This window comes from Pezoporus wallicus, unplaced genomic scaffold, assembly GCF_028554395.1.
Source record: "Pezoporus wallicus isolate ANWC-B61680 ecotype Strahan unplaced genomic scaffold, APGP_CSIRO_Pwel_v1 contig_1438, whole genome shotgun sequence".
Lineage (NCBI taxonomy): Eukaryota > Metazoa > Chordata > Aves > Psittaciformes > Psittacidae > Pezoporus > Pezoporus wallicus.
The window spans coordinates 2941691-2954653 of NW_026638681.1; the positions used below are offsets into that span (position 1 = coordinate 2941691).

Sequence of the window (12963 nt, forward strand, 5' to 3'; positions counted from 1 at the left end):
TTTATTTATAACTACTATTTTATTGGTAACTACAATTTATTTCCTGAGGTTTTGATGGTAGGGACTAATATAAGGCAAGCTCAGCTAGTCTTCTCACTCTCTCTCTCCTTCCTCTGGTGTTACCAGGGTGGAGATTAGAAACTGGTCATCAGAGGCATGCTCCACATGCAGAGTTTTAACAAAGAAGGATCTGATTCCTTTCCTTTCCTGGGTGCTGGAAACCTATATGCCATTTCTCTTGGAAATGTTCAGTTCTTGGGGGTTTAGTGCAGATGTGGTTTCCCAGTTTTGATTAAGGAACACACAGCATTTTTCTAAGAAACACAAGTGAAAGAAAAAAAAAAGGTTCCTTTACAACATAAGGAAAGATTTCATTCAGTGAAATACAAATGATTTTTTTTTGTTTCAAAGAATTTCCATTGTGGTATCCTGTACCACATAGCTGTAACTGGTACTTCAAAAACTTGGAAGTACAAGAGTTTCCTCCAAGGAGACATTTCATAATTCTGTCTAACAGAAATTTGAACAACAATCTGAATGAAGAGATTGCCATCTTCTTTAACTCTTGTGTCTGCTAGTAGCTGTGTTCCTGCATGGAGGCATACATAAAGAAGAGATGACAATGTGTATATATATATATATATATATATATTTTTAATATAATTTTTATAATTTGTATACACATTTCATTAGAGCTGTCTTTTCTGAAAGTATTTATGGAACATTTGTCTTCCGGCAGGTAATACACACTTGAATAAACTTTTGTTTTATAAATAAAATAGACTAGTCCTGAGGAAAAAAAAGAAATGTAATAGCTTCACTATACTGATAAATGGCAGAGTGAATGTAGTTTGTTTTAAAGCACTGTTGAACACTGCTGACAAATTTTCACAGCTGCAACTGAATTCTGGGTGTTACAATGCTTAGTTCAACTTTTTATTTACACATTTCTGTTCCCACAAAAGGGCATGTGAGATTGCATCAGAAAATTCCCAACTTCTCACAGGTTTCTGTATTTTCTTTGTGTTACATGGTTTCATCCTGATAAGCACACAAAATCAAAATGTATAAATTGCTTAGACCTTCTGGGAAGAATTTCGTCGCTTTATTTGTCCATGTTTCATAATGAACCCCTTGTGGTGGTGCTTTTGATTTTTCGTGTTCTTTTATTTCTGAAGAACAGACAGGAAAAGGTGGTAAGTGAAGAGCAATTCACTGAATATTGGAACCTGAGAAAGAACTGAAAAAAATGTTGTTAGTTTACCAGTACCCATTATGCCATACAGAGGAGGTCCTAGCTGATCTTGCAGTGTGGAATTCCGCTGTCTTTTCAGACCCTGTTATTTTTAAAGCTGTATTGAGTGGGTCCAGGATTTTATACATAAGAATTTTGAATAATTGAGATTTGAAATTTGCGGAAGATGGCTTTTTCACTTTGATGCTGTGTTGAAGGCCTCAATGTGTTTTTCTTAAGAAGGTAGGGGGAAATGTCACTGTTTACTTATCTCATTGGTTATTTATGTCTCTTACTCGCTAATACACAGAAGTGTTAATATTCATACTGCCTGTAGGTGCACCTAGTCTTTGACAGGAACAGCTCCTGGGATCAGGCAAATCACTGTTACATTTTGTTACACATATGGAATTACACATCCTGCTTTTGGGTAGCAGTTTTGTTAAATAGAAATTTAATAAACTGATCCCTCAATTTACATTTCTAATTAGGATTAAGATTTTTATGTATAGCTAAAGACTGCTCTGAGTTTTTATACATGTAAACTACAAAGGAAACCACAACCCATAGTAAATACGCTTCAGCAATTCTTTTCCAAATGGAAGTAAGTTGCTCAGAAAACATAATCAAGCTGATCAAAATTTTGCATATTCTTTGCCTTATTGTTTTTTTTTTAATGATGGCATTTTGTACCTGCTATGAAACAGTTAAAATTGCGCTAGAAAAGGACATGTTTTTTCCTTTAATCTCACAAGAACCTTTTGAAATTTGAAACTCTCAATTCGATAGAATTTCAAATTCTATAATTATGTATTTTCTCGTTAATAATTTTCATTAATCATGTCTTGGTTCTATTATATTTCCTGTGTATTTGAAAAGAATGATAGAATGTGGAAAATTCAATGAAATGCAAGTATAAAACTTTTTCTGTGAAATAACATTACAAAATCAGATCGTTTATTCTACTAAACATAGAATGTGAGCTGCTGCTTTAAACATTATGTATGCCAACTTGGAGGTATTATTATGACTATATTGTACCAAAAAGAATAATTTCTATACTGTCTTTACTGCAAACTGAAAATTTTACTTTCCTAGAAATGGAATTATCAATGAAATTGTACTGATGTGTGACCATGAGAGGTGTGATAGGGTGGAGGATATAAAGGTGAGGTTTTACTGCAGTAACAGTGTTGATCCTGAGATGGAATAACTGTGATTGCAGTTTGAATAGATGTGGTTCTTCTTTTAGTGTATTCAAGTTATCTGTGAGAAGTCAGTATATCTGGAGACGAGTGATTCTTACTTTTCTCCTAGCTTCTGTTTGTGTTCAGTTTGGACCATTTAACTTCTAGGTGAAGGTTTATTTTATAAGCAGAGATCATATATGCCTGGATCATTGCTATCGGGTGCAAAGGAGCTCAGATAAATTTCTCTCATAAAAATGGTTATATGTGATACTAGGTGCACAAAATTTGTGCCTCTCCTTAAGTATACAGCAAGATTGTTATATTCTGCACTGTGTGGTTGCATGTTGCAAAAAAATATTAAGACATGAATAATTATATGACCTGACATACCATTTAAAGCTGTTTATATGAGGTAAAATAATAGTGGGTTTAGATGCTGGAAATCTGGTCTTATACATGTATTTTAGTCATTCAAGCTTAGAGATGCTGTGAACAATAGCTTATTTTATTATTTTAGTTCTCAGAGTGAAGTCCCATGTGAAAGTAATAAAAAGATATATTTCTGCAGTTAAGAAATCTTTTAAAAGAGAAGGGCATGGCTTCTGTTGAAAAAGATTTCATTAGAAAATGTTAAAGGAATATTAAAATATTTCACTAGAATATTTTCAATGGAGTTCTCCAAGTCTTAAAACAGCATCAAGATGTTTTATTTTTGTTCCATTTATAATGTAAACTTTATGTGCAATTTGAAAACTATGCCATTTTATTGTATGCAAAGTAACTTTAAACATTGCAATATAAATATTATAAAACATGGATACTTGTTGAATAATTAATTATTAAAACAACAGTTTGAGCACTGGAGTGAGAGATAACTCACACCTTTTAAAATTAAACAATTACAAAAAAATATTGCGAGGCTATGGAAAGCATTTACAATTTTGTCAGAAAGCATCTACAATTTTGTCAGGGCTAAAGAGGAGCAGTTTGCTTTAAACTTTTTCACAGAATGCTTTCCCATCCTATAGGAAGTAAGAGTTTGTGTTTTAGTGTGAACTTACTGGCTGTTTAAATATGTCATGTTCTTAGTGTGGAGAATTTTTAATTTCCTGAACTTTTATTTTTCATTCTGCTCATGTAGGCAACACAGAAAGAGATTGAGAAACGCCAGGTCCAGCTCAAGAGCATCAGTGATTTAGGAGAGAATTTGAAGACAGTGCTGAAAGGGAGGGAAAGTCTAGTGGAGAACAAGCTCATCCTCCTGAACAGTAATTGGATAGCAGTAACATCACGTGCTGAGGAATGGTTCAATCTGTTACTGGTAAGAAAAATGCATTTGTTCAGAGGAAACGTTGGTGCTCAGTCATAGGTGCTCAGCCTTACAGAAATGCTTTTTCTGGTGCCATGGACTACGTTTATTCAATACGTAGGTACACAGACAATCAGATCGTTTGTTGTTTAGGACATTGTATATATTTTAAGAATCTGACTGCTTACTGAGTGATGGCTCTGTCCAGCTTTGATTGTTAACGCTTCCCATTCCTGTCTGCCACAGTAGTTCTGGGATTGTTATATTTTATTTGGGTTTTAGTCGGGGTTTTATTGTTGGATTGGTTTTTGTTTCTTTTCCTAACACATGAAATAAAGTTTCTTCCAAAGGACCTAGATTACTTGAATATGAAACAAGTGAAATAAATCTTGACCACTGGGCTGCAAGAACACTTCGGGATATCATGTATGCTGTTTCTGTTGCTGAGACCATTGGAATGCAGTTTCAACCCAGAGAAACTGAAGTGATTCTCAAGGGTGTATTAACTGTTATCATGACTTTTCAGAGCTTGATGGATTAAAACTCCACTAGAGTCTGTCTGCCTCCATTAAAAATGCTTCTGCAATAAAAATACAGCATCATTACAGGGCTTCTTTAGCTGTATACAATATACAAGTGAAATTATCTGGAAAACTTAAGCGTTTAATTCAGTGTGATGTAGGTGCTCAGCTTCAATGTGAAACTAGTTATAAGAAACGTAATGGGGTTTATAGTCTGATATATTTATGCATTCCTTTACTTTCTCTGCTTTGGATTCTTTTGTTAATATTTACTAGAACCCATGATAAAAAAGTCTAAGAGAGAGATTTGGTCTTGTGCTGATTTTAAAACAGTGTAAAATAAAGATACAAAGATGTGGAGGTCAAAAGGACTAGTAAAATCTTTGATCTCAGGTGTGTGGTACACATAGGTATGGTGATGGTGTGGATATGCATGTGCCTCATTCTAGTCAGCACACCCACAAAGACAAAATGTTTTTAAATTAAGTAGAGGGGAAAAGAAAAAAAATCAGAATGTCAAAAAGCATTTTTAAAAAGCAGAGTCTCAAAGCAGAGAAGTTAGATGAAATGAAAATAAGAGTTTTAGATACAAAGCTCCTATTCTTGATCGTGAAGTGCATCTTGTTACTATGAGGTTTAATCAACTTTGGCTTTCCAAATGAATTCTGTACCTGCTTCTTGGGAAACAATTCTTTCCATCTTCAATAGGTCTATCTGTCTGCTTCCTGTTCCTCTCAGCAGTCTGGCTGAGCTGCAGCCACCTGCATCTGGCTGTGTGTGATTTTATCACCCTCCTGCCTGTCTCTTTGGAAGTTTATCTCTCCCCTAGAATGTCTTTTTAAAGGAAGTTAATATATAAAGTGATAGCAAACAAACAACAGATTCTATCCTTCACAGAACAAGAAATTACTGTGTAAAAAAAATTAATTTCATAACGTGTGCATGTTTGCCATACTGAGCATAATTGCACCTATAATTTCAATTCTGATTACTTTTTTTGTATGCAGTATTTACCTTTTCCACATTGCAGGAATATCAAAAGCACATGGAGGCTTTTGATCAGAATCTAGCTAATGTCACAACTTGGATGTATCGTGCTGAAATACTGTTGGATGAATCTGATAAACAAAAACCCCACCAAAAAGAGGAAAGTCTTAAGGTAAAAAAAAATGATATTCTCAAAAGTATTAATTTTATTCTAAAAAAGACTGTGTCAAAACTAGCATATTTGGAAAGGTATCACAGATTGATTAACATTTTTTTCTATGTTAAAGCTACCCTCTGGCAGCTTGTAGATTACCTAATAAATTTGCACTGCATTACGAAAGTTAAATCCCTGCAGAAATAAAACCAGATATGTTATTATAAATCTTGGGGACTTCCTGGTGAGTAGAACAGCACCTTATTAAACCTTTGTTTACTGGAAAATACTCCTTAAACACATCTGGTTGAACAAGATCCTTTTTTGCTGTGTTCTTCATTTTTTATGTATTTTCTTTTTTCTCTTATACTTTCCTAATATTCATGGTATCTGCATTTGATATCTTTGTGATATAATTGTTTTAATTCTACAAACACTGTTTGCTTTCATGCCAGAACACTACCACACTAGCTGCATAATAATGTGTTAGTGTATTGATCAGAAGTTGCAAGATAGATGCAAATTTTAAACTCATTTTAAATACCTCCTTTGTTAACATTAAACAACTTCAAAAAGTTATCTATATGGATTGGTTTTTTACTTCCTAAATCACTGTGAAGTTTCACTTTGTATTGAACCCTATGGTTAACACATGCTATCTGAGGAACAGTTTGCAAATAAGAATCAGAACTGTATTGCTGACACTAACATAATGATACCATTTACTAAAGGAAAACTTTACAAATTCCAAGGCAGAGCATAAATCAATGCCTCATTGATCTCAGCAGGATTATGAGACACTTTTGTGGCTTAATGAACAATTTTACCACCATCACGTAAAAAGTGCAATTATCTTTGCCAGCAATAGTTATGTATGTTTGTATTTCACAAAGGCTTTTCATACAGACAGTGAAATGTAATTCTTAATGCCCAACTGTGTTCATGATTCCTGAATGCCTGGCTATCTTTTTCAGCCTCTGCCCATACTGCAATCTACTGTTTACTATTGCAGAGGAATAATGTATTTGTCCTCTTTAAAAAAAAAAAAAAAAAAAAAATTGTGATAGATTTATAGGAAAAAAAAACCAAACCACATTGTTTTTCATCTGGTCAATTTTCCCTGCCACAACTATGGCCATAAACAGAATTGAAAGCAACAGGTATACATCCAGTTCTATAATACATGAATTAGCAGCTTTTCCTAGCACTGGGAACATAACATAATTTAGCGTATTGTGAAATGTGCTGAGGATTGTATTATTGCAGGTAAGAACCTGCCTAGAAATAATGTTCATCATTAATTTCCACTAGGAGATAATAAAACAGACATGTAGATACATTCCTGCTATAAATTTGAGGGATATGAGTGGGAATGTTACCTAATGGGTTTCTACTGGATTTACACACTCCTGAGTAATTATCTGAATTTGCTTTGTGGTTTTGCTCCCTATTCCTTTGCACACTTTCTCTCTCTCTCTTTCTCTCTCTTTGCATTTATTACTAACTTCAAGCCCTGTCTCTTGCTCACGGACTGTAGCGCTTAAAGGCTGAGCTGAATGATATGCATCCAAAGGTGGACTCTGTGCGTGACCAGGCGATAGACTTGATGACAAACCGTGGAGATCACTGCAGGAAAGTAATAGAGCCTAAACTGTCAGAGCTCAACCAGCGATTTGCAACTATATCACAAAGAATTAAGAGTGGAAAGGTAGGAGGGCTTGCTTCCATATGGAAGTGCATACAAAATGGTATTTATGCAAGGTGCCCAATTACAACTATATTGCGGGCTGAAGTTTCTCCGAAACCTAAGCTTTTAATGGAAAAAAATGTAGATACTAAGAATTATCTTTTTTTCTTTTAAAGTGTGTTTTGGCACTAAGGTCATACTTCACTGCTCAGAATTAGAAGCATTCACTGACCTTATGTGAATTTAACAATTACTTCAGTAGTTTACAAAGACTGAACAACATCTGGGAATTAGCAAGATTCTTAATCTTGTTAAAGTACGATTAGCCTGTATTTATACACATTGGCTTTTGAGGGTTAATTTCTCATTAAATGTTCTCAGTCTTTCCTGTGAGGCTGTGACTCACCAAGATTTGAGATAGAGATCGATCGATAGATAGATATGCAGACTATTTTAATTATACTCCAGCTACTCACCTGTACAGCTAGCTTGATGACTGAATCTGAATCCCTACTGAATTCAGTATGGATTAAGTAGTTTTTAGCTAAATTGTGTCTTCTGAATTGGAATGATGAAAGACATAAACCACCTACTTTCTCCACTGTATTTGTTGCCTTTACTGCAGAGAGCTATTCAGCAGATTTTAAAGCAGGCAGCCATGAAACTTAGTATATAGGATAATGGGAATGTATGGATCCTAATCTTAACTATTTTTACTGGCTACTTTAATTGCAATGGAAATAAATGCACAGAGGTTCAGTGACAGAGCAGGAAATAAGTTTTGCAAAAAGCATATACAAAGAGACTTGGTTTTCATGAGTTATTTTATGCAGGGGTTTATGCAGGGCTCAATACCCTATGCAACCAGCACATTCTTTATAGATATTTGAGTTTGTTTAGGTTTCGCTTCTGGAATGGAAAAATATGTCCTATAAATAATTATTTTTTTTTCCTGTTTGCCATCAGTAGCACTTGAACTGTTCCAGTGTGCTTCTCACTTTCTTCTTGTACAAGTACAAACTGTAGACCAAGAACATCTTGGCACAAAGCCCAAGCAATTGTGTTGTGTAATGTTTTATTCTGAACATCTGCTATCTGCAGTTTGGATTTCATTTGCAGTTTTGCCTTGCACTTCCACAATGCTGTAAGCATACAGGGCTGATGCAGCCTTTGATAGAGTTGTGTGAAATTATTGCTTGTCTTACAGAAAAATGGTACTGACTGTAGATGCTTTATCGTGGGTTAACTCTTTGCATTGCATGTTGTGGGTTCACCCACAGAAGTGGGAAAAGATGATTGTCAAGATACATGAAGTGTCTTCAGAACACTGCAGACTGCTTCCACCTGGCAACCTTTTCTCTCAGGTGTTCTATTTATGATTTTATAGGCAAGGTGATTGTATAGGCTGCTGGAATGGCAGCACCTCACTAAGCTTTATATACTATATATCTAGCAAGATGAGAGTAATTACTACAGCACATAATTTTAATAGCAAATTAGAATTTAGGGAACCTTTTCCAGGACCTTGGGGAATGGACAGCTAGGGTATGATTCAAAAGGGATATCCATCGTAATTAGTATTGTGTAAGATAGAGCAGCAAAAGCTTGTCTAGACCTCTTGGCGATTCTACTGATTTGCTGTATGCATTAGGCTAAAGGACTAATTTGCTGGCTACCTCGTTTTGTCCACCTGTATAATGTAGGTAACTGTACTTCCATTAGTTATAATTTTAGTTTTATGCGCTGAGAAATTATTATTCTTACAAGGTGATATTATGCTTCCTTAGTGGTTCAATTTTTTTTTCATACTTAGGTAAAATTATTCACTTGGTGAACAACAGATTAAAAAAATAAATTCAAGAGGATAATAAGCTCTCATAATCTATTTTCAATCAATTCACATCTTTTTTTTAATTTGCTATATATTTTCAAATGCTTACAATTCCCAGTACATCAGTGAAGTAAAAAAGAAATGACTCATGAAGTCTCTAAACGGTAGTACATAATTGTTGTGTCCTGAGTTAATAAAATGATCATAGAATACTAAAATAAGATTTAACATTTACAAGTGGACTTTTCACCTCATTCAATTATTGGAATTTCATTTAGTATTTTTCCTCCCATTTTTCCCTTTGTAATTATTCTTCACATTTTCAGAGACTAGTAATTTTTATATTCCAGTTTTATTACTTGATTTGTCTTTCAGTAAGACTTTAGTACTTTTGAAGACATCCTTCAGAGCATATGAAAAAATGTGTAATTCTGAGATTCTTGATGAAAATTTGCTAGCACAATATTATTCTCTACAAATACCATGCGTTATTATATTTCAGTTAATGTTCATAAGTGTTCAAAATTTTTGTCATTAAAACAATCAACCAGCTAAAACTAAGGCATTTTTACCATAATTCTCCCAGATCATCTGTAGTACAGCTGAGAATAGATTACAGCTGAAGTACAGTCTCTTGTTTTAACTGATTAACTTTTATAGTTACCATCCTCACTAAAAACATTTCCTTTATAATAAATACCAATTGTACTGGAGGGAAGAGTAAGATAGAACTGACTAGAATATAATGTGCTTATGTCCTTAGCAAGAAGACAGTTGTATGTCCAAGAGTTCCTAGAATATCTTAAAGCATTATTTCTCTTTAAATTTTATGCATCATCAAGAATCTCTTGTTTATTCTTGTGTTTAAAGCTTTGAAAGAAGAAAGCTTTTTTCTGTTGATTCTTTGCAACGCATTTAATAAGTATATTGCATATTGTACATTAAACTATCCACAGGCACTTGGGTACCAGGTAGATAAAGGGCAGTGTATTGTTAATAAGTGGTGTTTCATTTAGAATTTAAAACTGAATGCTGAACTAAAGCACCATAATTATGCTGTGATTCATTTTGGAGGATTTTTTTTCTCTTTTGTTTAGTTGAGGTTTTTTTGTATAACTACTAAGCTATATAATTTAAATAAATGATCTTTGTATTTCTCCAATTCTAGCCCTTCATTCCTTTGAAGGAACTGGAGCAATTTGACTTCGATATACAAAAAATGCTTGAACCGCTGGAGGTTGAAATTCAGCAGGGCGTGAATCTGAAGGAGGAGGACTTCAATAAAGATATGGTAATTTGGTTGAAATGGAAGTCTGAGTGAAATAGGGAGATAAAAACAAGCGAGTGAAAATTAGAAACTTCCATATTTGTATTAGGATCTTTAGATAGCACTAGGACAAAATTTTCACTGTGCTAATATATTATCAAAAGTCCCACGTTATCATTAACTAAAAGTTTTAGTGTTAAATTAATTATTAGTTTATAAGAAAAATATTTTTCAACCCTAGTGAAAATACTAAGCAAACCAGAAATATTATGTATGGGTCCTGTACTACTACCAGAAATATTACAGAATAGGGAATGAATATTAAAATCTTCATAGGGGTATAAAGTCGAAGAAAACTCATAATGATGTGTCTAAATGGGCAATATAGTCAACAAAGACATTCACTAAGAACAAATGCTAGGTAATGATCATTGAAAGAAATGCCGTTTGCCAATTAGTTCTTAATCAATCTGATTATACCACTTATTGTGAATAGTTTTTGTGGCTGTGGAAAGCTTTATTACTCATATTTTCTTGTTGAAAGTAGAAAACTTGCAATTAAAAAGCTATACATATTGGTGGGGGGAACCAAAAAGAGAGGAGTAAAATACTGTTGTGCTCTGCTACTGCTGCCGCTATTGTGTGTTTTCTCCAGAATGATTTTCAGAGGAATGACATTTCTTGGCTGAGCAGTAACACAGATTCGTCTTTAGAACTCTTTCTAAATGAGTTCTCATCAAGATCAGATTATTTCTTTACAAGAAATATAAAGAGTCAGTATTCTTTTCCATTTAAGTAATTCTTCAAACCTAGCTATTTTATATCAATGCTGAAATGAATCTTTAAAGGATTTTTTTCTTTTTATTTATGCAGGAAAAATAAAATTTAAGGCAGTATGTATTGCAGTGGTAAATTCTAAGTGAATCAAGTTTGACAGAGCAGTTTCTACTGCTTAGGTATATTTTGTTCCCTTTCCTTATGTAAAACATTTGGTGCACTTCAAGAGAAACACTCCCAAAAGCTGTGGCATAGATATAACTTCTATGTAAAAACTACTTAGTGGTAGTGTTTTGCCTGTCAGAAAAGCTGTTTTGCACTGTGGTGATACAAGAAATGGTCAGGAATGACATGCTAGCATACTGGCAATTTCAGTGACTACTGACAGTGATTTAGAGTATTTTAGATATATATGTGGTTTTTTTAAGCAAAATATATTTTACCTTTTTGCCTTTAACGTTTTCATCCCATTATCCTGGTTGCTGTATAAAATCTAATATCAAATATCTATAGGTTTTCATGTGCTGTTTTACATGTACCCATAAAATGTCTATATATATTGTAGAAAGTAAGTAAAACATATTTTGGCTTCAGTATAGAACTGCAAATAGCTGTTAAATGATTACCTTAGCATAGAAAGTGTAGCCTTACATGTCTGTTTCTCCTAGGACTTAAATAATAATTAGATTTAAATGCCCATTATACTGGCTTTTGTTGTTGTTGGTTTTTGTTGTTGTTTTTTTTTTTTCCTTAAAATCAGAGTGAAGAAGACGAAAGCACAGTGAAAGAATTGCTGCAAAGGGGTGACACACTTCAAAAGAGAATCATGGATGAGAGAAAACGTGAGGAAATAAAGATAAAACAACAGCTGTTGCAGAGTAAACATAATACTCTCAAGGTATAGGAGCTAGAATTATAAGCACATGCTACTAAAACCTTTTTTTGTATAAATTTCAGGACATTGTTCTGTTAAGAGAATTTTCATTACTATTTAGAAATGAGTATTTGGCTGTAAACATGTATTTTCTTATATACTTCTCTTGATGCCTTGGAAAAGACATTTTAAATCTCCATCTTAACAAGTATGTTTTGTCTTCAGTGTTACGACCATGTGATTGCCAGTTGGACAATGATTTCTTTGAAAAGAATTCCTTCTTTAACACATTATGCATGTTTTATGTTTCTCCAACAGCAGTCTAGATGTTAGTTAGAATCAGTTCTCACAAACTTATGTTTTCAGTTAACAATTCTGTCAATGAGTAAGTTATTTTATCCTTTAGTAAAAGATTTGCATACTGTGTTCTTTAGTGGGAAAAGTGGCTCCAGCCTTTCTAGGTAGGTGGTATTGCCAATAGACCTAGGAGCTAAGAGGCTGAAAACCAGTCATGTATCAGAATTCTGTGTTACCATACTCCTGGAGGTATGATACTGTTCCTAGAAACATCCACAAGTGAGACCTATTTGGACAAACTTGTAGTTATAATTGGGAGTGTAATTATCCAGGGGAAAATAAAAGTGAGGAAAGAAAGAATCTTACACTTAGAAGGTTTACCTTGGTCACCTGCCTTGAGCTGTAGGCTCTGGCTACTATAGAAGAATCTTTCATCTATTGCAAGCAGAATTCTTCTCTCTTTTGAAAATTTGTATTCATTTGCTCTCAGCTTGGTGAATGTGGCATGGTTAAATTTTATTATTACTTATTTTTAAGCAACACCTTTCCTTTGCTATGGGTTTCATTCTCATTTTTAGTTTTGCAGATCTGATTGTATTCAGTAAAAGAATAGCTTGAATGTACCTTTGTTTTGTCCATATTTAAAAGAAACTTACAATCTGTTAAGTCTGTCTTTGACTGTTCCAAGCTAAATGGAAGTAATTAACATTTTTTTATGGAGGAGAAACAAGAAAACTGTTTCTAGAACTATTCTATTAACTAGATCCTTACTGTCTGTTTCTGTGGAATACAGTGATTGATTTTCCTTTGGGTGACTCCGTTAAGGCATTCAACC

The 12963-nt window shown here is 33.8% G+C and overlaps 1 protein-coding gene across 16 annotated transcripts in view; it reads left to right on the forward strand.

Annotated features, from left to right (window-relative positions):
• Positions 1-12963, forward strand: part of DMD (dystrophin) — a 1199681-nt gene that overhangs the window by 564671 nt on the left and 622047 nt on the right. For 14 of the 16 annotated variants that reach the window (XM_057411860.1, XM_057411861.1, XM_057411863.1 and 11 more), the window contains 5 exons: positions 3566-3745; positions 5285-5413; positions 6933-7103; positions 10082-10204; positions 11718-11855. In XM_057411860.1, coding sequence (XP_057267843.1) covers positions 3566-3745; positions 5285-5413; positions 6933-7103; positions 10082-10204; positions 11718-11855 — 741 coding nt within the window. Of the gene's footprint in view, positions 1-3565; positions 3746-5284; positions 5414-6906; positions 7104-10081; positions 10205-11717; positions 11856-12963 lie in introns of those variants that run through there. The other 2 variants (XM_057411868.1, XM_057411867.1) reach the window with 2 other exon arrangements.